Source organism: Lemur catta, chromosome 7, assembly GCF_020740605.2.
Source record: "Lemur catta isolate mLemCat1 chromosome 7, mLemCat1.pri, whole genome shotgun sequence".
In the NCBI taxonomy this organism is placed as follows: domain Eukaryota; kingdom Metazoa; phylum Chordata; class Mammalia; order Primates; family Lemuridae; genus Lemur; species Lemur catta.
Window position 1 is genome coordinate 94,354,039 of NC_059134.1, and position 17,020 is coordinate 94,371,058.

Below are 17,020 nucleotides of genomic sequence, written 5' to 3' on the forward strand. Positions count from 1 at the left end.
CTCAGGAACACCACCACAGCCCGGCCCCAACAATCAATAACTCCTGAGACAACATCAGTTCTTCTCAAACAGTTTAATAGCAAATAAACAAAGGAAGGTACCACACTTGGCAGATACAAAATGACTTTTTGTCCGTGTGTCTGTGCAATTAAAACAGATTTAGGTTCCCCATTGGGACAAAAGGAAAAACACACAAAAAAAGGAAGGAAGGAGATTCCTTTTAAACACATACTCCCTTGCTCCAAACTTGTAACAATTTTTTTTTCTTTTTTAATCCACTACACAAACTCTGTGATTAGGTAAGAAAAGCGACAAGGGCTCTTCTTGCCTTTTTATTTTAAACCATTAAAGTAAAATCCATAATTTTCTACAGAGTACAACACAAGTTCACACAAAAAAGACATTTTCTTTTGCAAATCAAAACAGGAAAGAAAGGAAAAGCTCAAACAAGGTAAAGGAAAAGCATTTCTACGGCTGAATCACGACTTTGAGTTGATTGAATCCCGTTGTTGCTGCAGAACAGACTGTGCGTTTGGTCATAGTGGCAATTTTTTTTCTCTTCACATTGTGAAATCACTTTACATTGTTTTCTAGTAGAAAAGGCAAAAAACTGTACAAAACCCCTAGTGTTAAATACAACGTTTGTACCAATAAAAAACTCACACAGGTTTGTCTCCAAAATGTAAAGTTTCTTTTTTTTTTTTTTCTTTTTAAATTATTCACAAAAAGCAGCTGGAAATTAGAAAGGCAGCTGCCGCTCCAGGGTCTCAAATCCATTAAAACCACCACAGAACAATTAAAACAATCAGAGAGAGAAAAGGAAAAGGAAACAACGTCCAACGTTTGGCATTTGGTTTTATCCACAGGTTTTCCCAGAGCTCCTCTTGGAATTGAAAGCAAAATATATTGGCAAACACGGCTTCTCAGTACACAGGAAGGGGAGCCTCAGCGCCTCCTGCCAACAGAGGCGGCTCTGTGCAGTCAGACTGTGGGGCGCACAGCAGTCTCTCAGGCTGGGGCTTCTGGCCTCTTTCCATCCAATCACCCCTTCCAGGAAATGCAGCAGCCTACCATACACTGGGCCTGCACTTGGCCGCCCCTTCCTCCTAATAACAGCAGCCTCAGGCATAATACTGGGCAACCTGCTGGGCCCCAGAGCAGAAACTCTGCCGGGCTCCCTTCCCTCACGGACCCTAGCATGGATGCTGCTCCACAGTGCTTCTACCTTCCCCACCCGGCCCTCGGCTACACCTTTCCACCCTTCGCTGGACAGTCCTACTCTCCAGCTCCCCCACCCGCCAGCAGCTCTGGGCTGGGTGGGTTTTACCATGCCTCCCCCTGCAAACTCTTCCCTCCACAGATCCATCCTGTGACCTCTCACCTCCTTGCCTCCCCCCCATTCACATTCTTACTCAAGTCTCCAAGACCCTGAGGCTGGATGGTGCCACAAGAGAAGAGGGTTAGTTCCCCTTAGGGAACCAAAGAACTGGCTTGCCTGGCACCCAGGGACAGTAGCTGTTTGGCTCCTCGCCCAATTTAAAAAACAAATCCCTGCCCTTCCCCCCACCCCACTAGCTAAGCAAGAGCAGAGCTGTGGTAAAGAGCCAGTGCGGGTGGCTGGTGCCCAGGGCTGTAAACAGTGTGAAGACTGTAGTAAGTATTGTGCTTGTCACCTAGGAAAAGCGCCGGCAGGTGCTGCCGCTAGTGCGCAGACGGCCTCCTACAGGTGGTTCCGAGCACCCTCCTTCCCTGGGTGCTCACTGCCCCTAATGCGCTAAGTAAGCCCCTTGCCCACCCGTGGCCACCTTCTGGGTTCTGTCTCTGCTTCTCGTGCCTCTCCAGGCCCCTCCACACCCTCTCTGGGCAGAACAGCCAGCCTCCTGGACGCCCGCTGAGACCTGGAGGCCACACGAGGTGACAGTCTAAGTGCACAGGCAAACGCTCTAGGGCAATAGAGGAGAAAGTTGCCACTTCAAAATAAAACAATACAATCTTGAAAAAAATAATCAACCCCACAACAATTTAAAACAGCTTCTTTGAAACCCCTTTAAATCGGTCAGTTTTTGCACAAACTATAGAAAACAGAGAGGTGAAGGTGATATATACGAAGGTGTGAAGAAACAGCAGGAAACATGCAAAACTTTTTTTTTCTGGGCGTAATCTTAGTAGGAAAGGAAAAAATTCAAAACAAAACACAAAAACAATACAAAAACAAAAAAATCAAAGCATCACATTTTGCTGTGGAGACTGTAGGAACAAGCATGGGGCTGAGGGGAAGGGGCAAGAGGGGTCCAAGGCTCCCCACAGAGTCGCTCCAGGGAAGAACCACAAAAGAAAAAGAAAAAGGGCTGGCTGGGGCCCAAACTGCAGCCTGCGGTCAAAAAGGAAAGGGGGTTCAGGTGCTTTCTGCAGTTGAGAACTCAGAAAAACAAAAATAAGAACAACACATGCGGTCTCCTCAAGCCCCACAAACTATGTCAGCAAAATGTGCTCAGGAGCCTCAAAGGTTTTAGTGACATCTTTTATTTCATTGTTTACTTCAAAGTTGTCTTTAAAACTAAGCACACAGAGAAACAAAGCCTAGAAACGGACTGGCTGTGTGTTCACAGAAATACAAACACCACGCGGTATGTGCTAGTAGGGCTGCTCTGAAGACAATTACAAAGAATTGGAATCACAAAATCAAGTGGTTATCTTATGAAGTTCTAGAAAAATAGATTTTTTTTATATTCAAATGCAAGTTTAAATATTTCCCCTTCAGCAGTCGTTCTAGCAAAACCAATTTGGCAGCACAAAAGGGAAAAAAAGAAAGAAAAAAAGAAAAAACAAAGAAAGAAACAAACATAATAAAAATACACGTCAGCATCAAAGGTCAACACAAGGTCAAAGGTGAGAGTTCAAGCATCAGAGAAGCTGAAGAGACAGGGATTTGGACGATGTACTTGACGCCACATCGACATGCTTTAGGCACAACGATGAACAAACGGCAGGAATCTAGAAAAAAAAACAAACCAGAAAGAGGGAGACCCACTGAGTTACACAGAGCAATACATCCAAACAAAGAGAGAGAGAACAGGAACACTCACTGTGTGTACAGCCCTGAAATGAGGAGGCAGGGCGGGGCAGGGGCTGGGTAATGACAGGGAACTTTTGCACATGCTAACAATGGACACAGGGAAAAGTCAAAAAGGACATGGAGGACACCAAGAACACATCCAACTGCCAGAGACGAAGGGAACCTAAGGCTTGGATTTCCCCTGAACTGCCCAACTCGTAAGAGAAGGTCTCTAGGGGAGCAGAGCCTCGGCCTCTCTGCCCGCCCACTCCCTGGTCAAGACCAGGGGGAAAGCAGAAGATGCTGCCTGGAGTGGGAAAAATTCTTTAGGGGAGAGGGCCAGGATTTCTGCTCAGTCCTATGGGGATGGCCTTAGTTCCCAGAAATCCAAGCTCTTAGCTTCCATGCAGGCCCTGGCCACTCCTGTGGAACCCAGAGACAGTGGTCTGGCTGCATTCAAGGCAAATCAGTTTCATGATGTAACCCAAGTAAGAAACAAAACTACAGCAGAACACACATTGTAAGTGAAACCTCCACACAACAGATAAGGATTGCTTAAGACTTGACTGCGAGTCTCCACTCTCCAAGCTGAGCCCTTTCACACGTGAGACTTATAGGGGAGCAGCTTCTTCACAAAACCATCTTTGGCATGGGGAGAGAACTGTGCTCAAGGGCAGTGCTGCTGCTGTGCTAACTCACCGGGCAGGGGGAGGAGAGAACAGAGAAGTGCACAGTCCTGCCAGCTGTCCGCGTGAGCAGCCCAGGACCCTGCTGTGGCAAACACTCCTTTCAGAAAAGAGAACCCATAAGCAGGTATGGAGCCTCAGGGTCTGGTATCAAAGGTGGGTGCACCTTGTCTCTTATGTCATTAGGAAAGGGGGTTTCATAAGGTCCCAGAGCCCAGGACAATCCATGGACAAACCATGATGAAATAGTGGAAGGGAAGAGAAAGGGGGAAGTGGGAAGGGACTGGAGTTCTGGCCAAGGAGGAAGACAGAACAGAAGGTCAGGGAGCACAGCACCGGCAGCACCCTGTGGAGCACAGCTCTCTCCTCTGCCAATTCACAGCATTAACGCCTTCCCCTCGGGCAGGTTAGCTGGGCTGCAAATGGGCCACAGAAAGTCAGTAGTTTCAATCATACACAGCACCCTGTGTGTACAACAATCACATTCTGGATTCTACAAAATCCTGGCCTTTTCCAGAGATATAATTTAGGTAATAAATATTCTCCACCCCGGAGCTGTATAAAACTTCTATAAAAATAGAAACGACATTCTTGGTTCCAGCCGGTTGGGATTCAGAACAGCGCCTCCCCAACCTAGCATTTTTTTCTTTTTTTTTTGTTTTCTTTTTTCTTTTTTCTTTTTATTTTTTTGCATTTATTTAAAAAATCCCATCATGACCCTGGAAGCCTTTAGAACAGTTTCATCCTTTGAAACACAGGACACATTTCTCCCAGTGTGCAGAATTCAAGTTTATGTGGTTCAGCTTAAGAAGTGTATGTTTCATGTTTCTTAGAGGACAACAGACCCAAGTTATCACTATGAGAATGGAACAGTTGTCCCAGCTTCAATGGTATAATCCAACACCGCCAACTACCTGTACAACAGCAAGACGGTCAATCCTTGTCTGTTACCCATAGGGACAGCATGACAAGGAGAGAGCCCCCATCTGACTTAATAGCAAACCAACCCCTTTATTCTATTTTTGCTGCTAGGGGTCAGGACTATTTGTGAGGTTTAAGATTCCAGGGACCCAGGGACCCAGTCCCTGGCCATGGCTATAGTCATATCCCAACAGGGCTACCTCTGCCCAGGTGTATATTCCCAACAGCATGTCCTTCCTGGCTCTCCACCCCCACAGCACTACTTGGAGCAGAGGCGGAGCCCAGAGGCTATGTGGGTCACAGGCAAGAGCTGGAGTGAGACCTGTGGGAGGCAGCAGGGAGCTAACTTGTAGCACGAGGACAAAAATGAACACAGTAATACTGAGGTAAATGAACACTAAATCCATACGGAGGCTGTAAACGTCCTGTTGTCTCCTCTGTCCCCAAGAACAGAAGATGGGGCTGGAGCGGTCAGAGGAGGGGCCTGCCAGGCCTGTGTGGGAATTCTACAGCTGGGACACCTCAATCAAACAGGCAAGCGTAGATTTCTGAATCCTCGTAAGTACTAAATTCTGGCCACTGGCAAATGCAGCATGCTGGCTTGAAGGGACCTTCTGATTCAGGTTCACCAAGAAGCAGGCTCCTTCTCCCCACCCCTAGATGGCTTTTGATCCCTCTGCCCAGAAGAGGTACCCTCTCTAGCTAGAACTGCAAGCCCTTCTTGGATCCGCCCTCATGAGAAAATTGTTGCTTGGAATGGAGGCGATGTTCCTTGCTGTGGTGAACTGCAAGAAGGACATCGGGCAATGTTTTCCCATAGAGGCCTTCTTTGAAGAGACCTATTGGAAATGGGCCATGGTCTAATTTGGTGTCAAAATAAACTACAAATGACCTCTTTGGCTGCTCCTCCCAAACAGCCTCCAACCAAGCAGGCCCAATCCAATACCAATGGCTGCCTGGGAAAGCTGGTAATGGGAGACATCTCCCTGCTTTTTGCATATGTCAAGCTAATTTAACTGGTGATTTCCAGAGAATTGTTAACCCCTTTTAGGAAAGAGGGGCAGAAATCCAGGACAACAATCTGAAAAATAGGTGGCAAAGCTCTATTTCCCCAGAAGGCAACTATGGAGGGGTTTGAGCCTCCAGCTGCCAGGGCATTAGGTGTCTAGTCATTCCCATTCTCCTCCGAAGCCATCTCCACCCACTCTGCCTCCCACAGCTCTTGGATGTCAGTTCCCATTTCACCCACCCTTGTACTCAGGGAGATTCTGGGGGTCGGTTTTTTTTTTTTGTTCCACTCAGTTCTCTCTCTTGGGGTGGTTTGGGGCAAATTCTGATCATCTTCTTTTTTAAATGTTTCCCCCTTCCCCAGGGTGGTTTGGTGTTGGTCCTTCTCAACACACACTGGTTACAAACACAGCAAACTTTAAATAAAGGGAAAAAAAAAAAAAAAAAAACTCAGGATATGGCACCTAAACTCCAAAGTAAAACACTGGAAACCAAAGCACAAACTTGTCCTCTGTACGAAGCGAAACTCCCACAGAAGGCAGTAGCCGAGTCTTCAGGGCAAGCTGTGCCTGCGAGAGTGGCAGGGATCAGGGTCCAGGGCTGTCAACACACAGCCTGAGGGCTTTGAATCATTAAGGGTGCTCCTCCCCCACTTACCAGAAGACCCTCTCACTCCAGTCTCAGAGGGGAGCACACTCAGTAGGGCTTGCTGTCATTCTTCGAACGTTTGAGCTGCACTTTAAGCCGCTTCATGCCAATCTGAAAGCCGTTCATGGACTGGATGGCAGCTTGAGCCGAAACAGGATTGTCGTAACTTACAAAACCTGTGTGTCCAAGCAGAAACCTAGGTGAGGGACATAATGAGGCAAGGAGATTCTCAGTTCTCCTTATGCAAGAGACACCTTATGTCCTTAGTCTCAAATTCCAAATATTCTCAGTAGAATAAGAAATCTGGAAGTTATATCACATGAAATAAATTAAGCTCCTAATAGTACCACTTGACATCTACATGGCACTTTAAGTTTTTTTTGCAAGCCGTTTTCCGGATACTATTTTACCCTCTGGAGCAACAGTGTGGGTAGAAATTATTATCTCCACTATAGAAATGAGAAAACTGAGGCTCAAAAAGAGGTCATGTGATCTGACCAAGGCTGAGTTAAACAAAAGCCCAAACTCAAATCCAGCTTTCTGTAATTCAGCCCCTTCTCTTTCTTTCTTGGTGGTAAAATACTTAATCCCACCTCGACACCAGAAGAGAGGCCAACATACCAAAACACTTGCTCAGGTTTGTCTGCTTGTCTATGAAAACCTTGGCAGACACGACATTCCCAAAGGGCATAAACATTTGCAGCAGGTCCTGATCTCCAAACTCCTGGGGCAGGTGGTAGATGAACAGATTGGCTCCCTCTGGACCTTCAAAATATCCAATGATTGGTAAGGTATCAGTGTCAGCTACTTGTGTTAAAACTTTCACAATCTCAACAAAGAGAGATACATTTGGGGAACTAAACAAATTCTCCAAAAAACACGGGGCAGGGAATCAAAGGGCAATCACTAAACTAGATTCCTTCCCTCACGTTTAGCCAAGCTCTACCTCACGGAAGATGTTAGAACTCTGCCTTTGTGGGAAGGGAGAATACTGGGATAATGGAGCAGGTGGACTTGCATGTGTGGCAGTAAAACAGAGACTGGAGGTTCAAGGAGGAACATAGGAGTGGGGTAGACAGAGGTTTTAAACAAAACAGGTTTCAAAATTCTGCCTAGAAACTACAGGGACAACAAACAGATTGGTAGTTGCTAGAGGCAGGATATAGGGGCAGGGAATGACTACAAAGGGGCACGAGGGAGTTTCTGGGGGTGATGGAAACGTGGTGATCACAGGCCTGTGTGTGTCATCAACGCTGACTGAGCCAAAATGGGTGAATTTAACCATATGTAAATGGAACCTCAGCAAGAAGATATTACATACTTAAAAATGTACCTAAGATCAACACTAAGCTCAAAAACAGAATATGCTTTCTTCATCCAACCACTTACACTCAATGATTTTTATAACCAGAGTCTTATTATAATTTCAGTCCAGCCCTTCCCCAGCCATCTGTCTTCCCCACTGGCAAACACATCAGGAACACTGCTGCCTCAGGGCCTTTGTACTTGCTCTTCCTCTCTCCCCATAGCTCCTCTTCCTCTAGGTACATGCATGGCTTGCTTCCTCTCTTCCTTCAGGTCTCTGCTTAAAGGCCAACTCACAGAGACTTCTCTGAGCATCCTGCATAAAATGCAGTGCCTATGGCATTTCCTATCCCTCTTTCCTGTTGGTTACTCTCCCAAACACCTCACACTTTCACTTGTCTGTCTCCACAGTCTCCACTGAAGTATCAGTTCAAGAGAGACGTCTCCCACTGCCACATCCCCAGGGCACAGAAGCATCTGATTCACAGCAGGTACAGAGGACAGGACTCCTTGCTGCTATGGTAAGAGGATATTCATTTGTTTCCTACATTAGTGCCTAACCCGCGCCAGCTTCTAGTTATAAAAACTCAGTCAAATCTGAGCACAAATGTGTCAGTGGGACTTCCTATTCATACAAACCACATTCAGGACTCTTTCTGGTTAGAAAGCACCTCCTGAATTTAACAACATTCATGTCAAAGGACACACTCCCACTCCATCAGCCCAGGGCCCATAACTCTATTTGTCCTCAATTAGGAACACTGACAAGAAGGTGAAGAAAATGTCAAATAACTGAACTGTTGGATTGTCAGAAGATGGAAGATTTTCTGACAGATTTGTAATCCAGAGAGAAGATGTCCTAACAAAAACAGATTCTGGTCAAACTGATGACAGACAATAAGGTCAGTGTCCCTTTCTTCAGGTAAAAACTGCAGCCCCATCCCGGGAGGGCGTACAGAGGTTCTGATCTGAGCCACATCCCAGATCACCCTTCACAGAGTTTCTCAGTCTACCCCCGAGTGTTGGTCTTACCACCTAAATATGGTTCTCTCAGCCTTTGCTCTGCCTTTCAATTCTGGTACAGGTGAAGTAACACCCTCACCTAACCTCAATCTCCCTTTGTACTCACCTTCCTTCTGGCTTCCAGCAGCACCAATACTCTGCTGTGTCAACAGATTCTGGTTGTAGAGAGTGGGGAGCGCTGCAGCAGCATATTGCTGGATGCCCGAGTAGGCCTGAGTGAGGGCCTCCATGGTGCTCCCGGTGCCATTGGAAAGGCCACTGCTACCCAGGCCACCGTTTAAAGCAGCCATCCCTGGTTTGGGGGAAGAGAAGGAATAATATGCTAGACTCAACTAATGCCAAAGACAAGTATACTTAGGGACATCTAAGACGGGAAAGCTCCGAAGTTCTCCCTTTCATTTCCCTCTTAGTTTCTTCCTGAGGAGGAATACCCATCTGATCAGTTAGATTTCAGGATATTCAGCAGCCCTTGCTGTTAATGGGGACATTAGAAAATGCCACATCAAAGTGGGGTGCTCCCCATTACCTTCCTTCAGCCTATGGAAGAAGTGATGCCCCTCACTCATGATTGGCTCCATTTTCTCTTTGGCTATTCTGCCACTTTCTCATACAGAGCTAGAATGTGGTAAGAGAAGAGTCCTGGGGCTGGCGGTTAAAGGGGTACATGTAATCTATGACAAGACGAGGGTAAACCCTACCATCAAAATAGCTAACATTTATTGAGTACCTTCTATGTGTCAGGCACTGTACGACACAATGTGCTCATCAGCACTTTATGTTCTTATTTCTTAATAATCCTTCGAAGTATTCTATTACTCCCACTTCAAAGATGAGAAAATGACCTTAGAAAGGTGGTCCAAAGTTACAGCTAGCTAAGGGGCAGGAGTGGGATTTAACTCAGGTATGACTTGAAATTCCATGATTATTTCTAACTTTATTGGGCCACTTCAATCATCCCAGTGGTGCCCTCACTATAGATGAAAGCCAGGGGCTGCCCCTTACCTGCCAAAGAGCCAACGTTGAGGCCAGCCGTTGCTCCAGCTAATGTCTGTAGGGCTCCAAGTGAGGCTATGGGGTTCACAGAGTTACTGCTGCTGGAGCTAGGTGAGGACCCTGCTATTAGAAATCCAGGAGTTAAACTCAAGCCATCATTTGCCTTTTCTTGTCAACAGAAACCAAAGCACAAGAGTGACACTACCCAAGTACCCTACTTGCAGAGAGGTTTTCAGTTTCTAATTCTGGTAACTGTCCTTGTAGGACACAGCCAAAGAATGGCTACAAGCAAACTAAAAATTATGAGATTTCCCTTAAGTCAGAAGATGACATTTGAAAAAAAAAAAAAATCTTTTTTAATTATTTATTTATTTTTTTGGAGACCGAGTCTCACTCTTTTTGCCCTGGCTAGAGTGCTGTGGCATCAGCCTAGCTCACAGCAACCTCAAACTCCTGGGCTCAAGCGATCCTCCTGCCTCAGCCTCCCAAGTAGCTGGGACTATAGGCATGCACCACCATGCCAGGCTGATGACATTTGAAAATTTGTTGTTCATAATCTGACCCCCCTAGAAATGAGCACTAATTCCTTTCCAGAATGACTCTCTTTGGACTCTTTCTTCAAATAGACAGGATCTGCCCAAGACACAACGGCACACTGCTTACCTGAACTGGTGAGCACGCTGAGGGGACTGCTGGATGTAGTAAGAGCATTGGTACCACTTGGTGTGTTCTGAGCTGCACTAGCTGCAGCAGCTAGTGCAGCCAAATTCTGTAACTGCATTGCATTTAACCCTGCAACATCCAAAGCAAGAGATCAGCCAGCAGATAAGGGTGCCTCATATCTGTTCCAGCAATGACAGCACACACTGGCAGAAGGCTGGTCCAAGACAAAGACGAACTGTTTTAGATAAGACCTACAAACATTACAGGGTTCCAAAAAAGATTCACATGTCACTCATTAAGAAACTTGAAATCATTTCCTCAGAGAAGAGACAGCTAATCCAATAGCATACCATCCCAAATGAGTATTAACAAAGGGATGGACAATTAGGTAACCAGAAAAGAGGGGCATGCCTGTGGCCTACCATGGGGCCAGGAGCCCAAGAGAACAATGCCAAAACCTATGGCACAGAACAGGATTACATCCAAGCCCCTCACTTACACTTTATAGGGGATTTGCTCTCTACAATAGAGGTGAGCAAGCAGAAAATGTAGCAGAGATGCAGAAAGCCCAGGAGAACGACAGAGAATACATATGAGAACAGCAACAGGAGAAAGAATAAAGGAAACATCACCACTTGAATAGCAGATTAATCATTGGAAGAAGAGAAGAAAAATCACTAAGGGAAAGACTTCCAAGTAGAACCTAGGCAACACAGTTAAAAGGAGAGTAAGAAATCTGAACTATGCTGTAGACGATGCAAACCATTTACTAGACGACAGACAGGTAGATGGAGTGGGGAGCAAGGGGAGAGTGGAAAGAGTAGGTGAGAATAAAAATACAATATAGATTACAATCTAGCAACTTTCTATAAACACAGCCAACTATAATTCCCTAGAACTGAATGTAAAATGTAATTCACTGAAAACCACCCCTTCCTCAGATGTTCTTGCCTAGCCTTAACCCCCTGCAGAGGGTGTAGGCAACAGACAGCTTCGGAACTGCCCCACTCTATTCCCCACCAACTTCTGCTGGCCTCTGGCTCAGGTTTGTCTGTGGAATCCCATTTTGTTATAAACTAGAATGTATTTGTCATTAAGTTTTCTGTGTATGTTAACAGCAAGAAAAAAAGAATCCTCCTCCTAAGAAACAACAAGTATAAGACACACAAGTAAACTAACTGCTTGGGTTCACAGCGCTTCTATACAGAGTCACTTTATTGTGGAAATAAAGAGTTCCTGCAAATTTCTCCTTATCAGAATGGCCTCAGGTAGCCTACAGGTGCTAACAGCTCTTTTCTATCTTCTTCCCCAACAGTAACTTAAAAGGATAGGGGGCAGCAGACAACCTCAGAGCAATGTGGCATCAACTAGCAATAGAGGCACCTTATAGAGACAAGGCAGTTGAGTCCTAAGATGTTCATCTTAGCTCAGGTTTACATAATGAGTGAAAAAAAAAATTTTTTTTTTTTACACAAACGGTACACAACTCTTAGACTGTTGTTAGCTGGGTCTGTTGGCCTGGGTGCTGCTGCTCCTCCGCAGCAGTGGAACACTTACCTCCCATCGGGTGGAGGCTGCTCAAGGTGTTGAGGTTCCCAGAGGAGGCAGTCTGCTGAAGGAGCTGCAAATAAAGCTAGACATTACACCAAAAAACAGAACAAGAGTGAGAGTGAGGGCTGGTTCTGCATCTGGGATAACTCTACAGCACAGCAAAGCGAGAGTGCAGAGGCCCCCAGAGAGAAGAAAGTTGAAGACAAGAACCCAAGCCAACATAACAGAAACATGAGGCTTATGACAGCACAGAACAATACAATATAGCTAAAGCCCTTGCCCAGAAGACAGAATGTTCACTGAGTACTGAGCCAAGTTCAAGTCCCTGGGCAGCAGGGACTTTCTGCACAGCAGCAGAAAGAAGTAGAGCAGGGTAAAAAGCTAAACTCAGGCAGCTGCACAGGCAACTGTGATCCATGTCTCTGTGTGCATGACCGCCATTTCCAGTTCCCCTCTCCCAAGTTCTCCTTAGTTAGATGCACACATCTTATTCTGTAGATTGTTTTCATCTGGATATTCAATTTCTACTTCACATAACGATTTTAAATATCAAATCTGACCATTTCATGGTATTCCCTCGAGTCAACCTTTTCCAGTCACAATGGACTCCATGACTAATCAATTGCTTCCAAGCTACATATCTATCCAGCTCTATTTATTTCCTCCCCTCCAAATTGGTCTTCACTGTTGCAGATGACAAAATAATTGATGGATCAGTCTATACCAGATTCAGTGTATGTTCTCCTTCAATGGTTGTCTCATAACAAATAAAACAAGAAGGCTGTCTGTAAACTTATGGAATTCTGTGACATTACTCTGTATCATGGCAAACCACAACCTTCATCTAACCAATCTGCTGAAAAACCTTTGCTCCATTCAAATCCAATTACTGTTCCTTACGGAAAATTGGTATTCTTATATTGGATCTTTTATGCAACCTGCTCCCCAATCCAACAAACATGTGACCTGGTTCCTTTGTCATGAATTCTTCTAGGCTACAGAGTTCATGGATGGGTTTCAGGAGGTCCACAAATCTCCAGAAACAGAATGGAAAAAAAATGTACATACACACACTTTTTTACTACTGCTCAAAGGGGTTTACACCCCATAAAGATTAAGAACCACTGTTCTAGTCCAGTAGAATTCTCAGTTGGTTCAAGTTCACATATTCTAGAAAGAACCTCATAATTAATGATGATGTCCTATCACTTATACGATCCATCAGCACCCACATCATTTTTTTAAAATAATGAAATATTTTTAAAATAATATCTCCGCAAATACCTTTTACCAAACATGTCTTCCTTTTTATCTTAAATACCTTGGGAAATGTATTCAGTCTTAACTGGTGGACTATGCCTACTGTACTTGGCACTTTCATTTCCTCCCTAAATGAGAACATCTCTTAGGGCAGGGATCATGTCTTTCTGAAATGAAGAGACCACAGCTCTCAACATATACCATCACACACTTGCTGGTTGTGGCAATGACTACAAAAAGGTGACTCTTCTCTAAAAAGAGGCTCCAAAACTCTCTAAGAAAAGCAAACACGTATCATGGAGATCATTTTCAAAGCATTATCATTTTGGCAGAAGACTAAAATCTCTCTCAATTTTCTTTTTTTTTTGAGACAGAGTCTCACTCTATTGCCTGGGCTAGAGTGAGTGCCGTGGCATCAGCCTAGCTCACAGCAACCTCAAACTCCTGGGCTTAAGTGATCCTACTGCCTCAGCCTCCCGAGTAGCTGGGACTACAGGCATGTGCCACCATGCCCGGCTAATTTTTTCTATATATATTTTTAGTTGGCCAGATAATTTCTTTCTATTTTTAGTAGAGACGGGGTCTCGCTCTTGCTCAGGCTGGTCTCGAACTCCTGAGCTCCAGCGATCCACCCGCCTCGGCCTCCCAAAGGGCTAGGATTACAGGCCTGAGCCACTGCGCCCGCCCTGAAATCTCTCTCAATTTTCTGAATTTATAAGCAATGTTTCAGCACTAAGAAACAATTTAATCTGTTAAACTATAACCACTCTCTGTTTTTTTACTTCAGAGAAATTCTAGCTAAGATAAACTGGAATTTTTTTCTAAGATTTTAGAAATATGAAAACCAGGGGGGATCAAATTAACCAAAATTCAATACTAGGGAACAGAAATTACTGCCTTTCCTCTGTTTCCATACAGAATAATCCTTGAAAAGTTGACAAGTGAATAACTATACTAGTTATTCCTATGTGGATATTTCTCAACTATCCATATAAATCTAATGGTTTTACCATTTATAGCTTCAGAGATGACCTTTTCTTTTTGACTCACAGACGAGATGGTTTAAATTGTCTTGTGCTGGCTGTAATTCTTTTAAGGGTTAAAGTAGTAAAATAATCCCCTGTAACATATTGCAGTCCTAGTAAATCTAAACAGCAAACCGGACCTAGACCTTTTGAACTATTTTGGCTCACACTCAACAACAGAGAGACCAAATTAAAGGAAGACTATTAACAATGTAGTGAAATGGAATATATACTTGTGATTATAATTTAATAATGTTCATATTAATCTACTGATCTCTTAATCCACTGAAAGAAATATTTATCATATTCTTTAGGAAAGACTCAATAGGATTTTAATGCTGCCCTCTGTATCTAAAAGAAAGAAATACTGGGATTTCACTTTAATCATAGCAACAACCTCAAGATATATAGAGAGAAAGATACATACTAACATCACTTAAAGAACATTGCACTGCCTGAATATTTACACAAAATTTTTGTATGCCACAAGTTGTAAATGCCACTGTGTCTGTTAGCTAGGGACAGCAGAAGAAGAAACAGGCTGGGAGCTTGCACAATCTGCAGAAAGCAAACCACAAAGACTCACTGCTAGATACTGGGGTCCAAGAGTATTTAGACCAGCAAGGTTTCCCCACACAGATGCTGCGCTGATTTGCTGCATCTGTTGCTGGAGCTGCTGGGCCATTCTCTTCTGTTCTTTGTCCTTCTGTGTATCAGCAAATTTTACAACCATGGGTGATGAGCAACCCTATGAAAACACCAAAACCAAAGGGTCAAGTTCCCTCTTCTGGGTGAAGGAAATATCTTCCTTTTTGGTGACATGCAGGCTGTAATCTAATTTCATTCATTGACAAATGACATGAGTGACAAGAGACAATTTATTAATAAAAGGGCAACTATTTTCTACATATTATTTTAAAAGACAGCATTGGGTTTTAACTTTAAGAGAGACTGGCTTTTTAAGTTTCTGGACAATTAGATGCTATACATACTGCTGGACTTTAATGGCCAACTGTCCTAATATTCTGAAGCTAAGGAATTTCCCTCCCTTTCACCTGTCTACTCCCTACCTCCATGGTCTGTGCTTGGTGCATTGCCTTGATAGCCGTCTGTGCCATGGCTCTTGTTGTAAAAGTCACAAATGCGCAACCTGGTAAGAGAAGAATCAATAACTCGTTCATTCGCTTATTTATCTGACAGATGTACTGAGCACCTACTATGCGCTGATACCATACTAGTGACATAGACAGGGTCCCTATCTTCAGGGGTTCATGAGCTGGCGGAAGAGATAGATATGTTACAATAGAGTGATAAGTGCTATAATGAAAAACGAGAGACCCACAGACAGGAAAGAAAGTGCTTAAAGGAAAAAAGAAGAATCATATCCTCTAGCTCCTCTTTTATTTTAGAGGCAGAGTTTAAATCTGTCGCTCAGGCTGGAGTGCAGTGGTATGATTATCTTACTGTAACCTCAAACTTCTGGGCTAAAGCAATTCTTCTGCCTCAGACTCCCAAAGTGCTGGATTACAGGCATAAGCCAGAGCGCCCGGCCCTCTAGTTCCTCTTGAAAAAAAAAATAAACTAGGAGAAGGAAGTGTTTCCATTCTGCTATTAAGAACCTCTCCAAGCACAAAAAGAGAAAATTTTAATGCATGACACTGATGTGCAGAATGTAGACTACACAGAGCAGTTGAGAGACTACAAAAGGAACCAACTGGTAGGAGTTGCTAAGACTGGACCTAAACATACAGCAGGGAGGATTGGGCCCAATCCTTCCAATGTGACAAGGCCATGTTGGCTAGGGATCACTGGTCAAATTAAAAAGAGACTCCAAATTTAAAGCAAGTATCCTTAAAAACTAAAATTATATCTACCTCGGCTCAGGCCATCAGGTCCCCGCAATATCCGGCACTCTTCAATCTGTCCAAATGAAGAGAACATGACTCGGATGTCATTTTCAGTGCACTTCTTGGAAATCATACCAATAAACAGCTTCCTGTCTTCCACTGCTAAGAAAGTAAAACACAAAAGGCTTGAACGTTATCACTAAAAGAGACAGGGTAGCACAGACTCAGGAGCCAGACTGCCTGAGTTTGAATCCTGGCTCTGTACCTTCATACTGCATTTCATGGATTCCAAGACACACTTTTTTTTTTTCATAATTTTGCATCTCCTCTTACAACCAATGGTATCTTAAAATTATAATTGGAAGCATTTAGATGAAATACGGCAGTTTTGTGATCTTGTGAAAGTTACTTAACCATTCTGTGCCTGTTTCCTCATCTAATTAATTGGGATAACTAGGTTTACTTCAAAGGCTAGCAGCAGGTATTAAATGAAAAGTGCTTAGCATCTTGCCTAGTACTTAGCATTATTTGCTCTTACTAACAATACTTCCAAAGAAGAAAGAGACTTTCACACTTACTTGATACGACAAGAGGAAAAGAACACACCTTTCAGTGAATGTAACTATTTTCCTATTCTGTTTTCTTGAGGACTAAGTTCTCCTTTCTAACTTGTTCATTTTTCCCCTCACTCCTGCCTCTAAGACATTATATTGATCAAGGATATCTCAGTTCATTCTAAAATGTTCTTGTAATGTTTCCCTGTCAACTCTATTTTCCTCATTTATCATGCTTATTTCAAAGAAACAACTGAGACAATTTAGAGGACCGATTACTTAGAGCACAATTCAATCCAGACACCATAAGAACTGCAAACTAGGAAGAAACCTTATAAGGGGAAGAGTTCATATGCTTGCTTACCATTGTTCTTCTCACTGTCAGCAGGTTTCATTTGTATAGGATGATGCATCTAAAAAAGAAAACACATGAATATTATCATTGTACACATTGATGGCACTCAGAAATTTAAATGAAGAC

The 17,020-nt window shown here is 43.8% G+C and overlaps 1 protein-coding gene across 20 annotated transcripts in view; it reads right to left on the bottom strand.

Annotated features, from left to right (window-relative positions):
* Positions 1 to 54: 54 nt before the first annotated feature.
* Positions 55 to 17,020, bottom strand: part of CELF1 (CUGBP Elav-like family member 1) — a 69,960-nt gene continuing 52,994 nt past the window's right edge. For 9 of the 20 annotated variants that reach the window (XM_045558047.1, XM_045558046.1, XM_045558045.1 and 6 more), the window contains 11 exons: positions 16,904 to 16,952; positions 16,013 to 16,147; positions 15,209 to 15,288; positions 14,725 to 14,886; positions 11,860 to 11,935; positions 10,303 to 10,431; positions 9,649 to 9,762; positions 8,753 to 8,938; positions 6,940 to 7,083; positions 6,328 to 6,494; positions 55 to 6,239 (listed from right to left, as the gene is read on the bottom strand). In XM_045558047.1, the coding sequence (XP_045414003.1) occupies positions 6,367 to 6,494; positions 6,940 to 7,083; positions 8,753 to 8,938; positions 9,649 to 9,762; positions 10,303 to 10,431; positions 11,860 to 11,935; positions 14,725 to 14,886; positions 15,209 to 15,288; positions 16,013 to 16,147; positions 16,904 to 16,952 (1,203 nt within the window). In that variant the 3' untranslated portion in view covers positions 55 to 6,239; positions 6,328 to 6,366. The remainder of the gene's footprint in view (positions 6,240 to 6,327; positions 6,495 to 6,939; positions 7,084 to 8,752; positions 8,939 to 9,648; positions 9,763 to 10,302; positions 10,432 to 11,859; positions 11,936 to 14,724; positions 14,887 to 15,208; positions 15,289 to 16,012; positions 16,148 to 16,903; positions 16,953 to 17,020) is intronic. The other 11 variants (XM_045558048.1, XM_045558040.1, XM_045558056.1 and 8 more) reach the window with 7 other exon arrangements.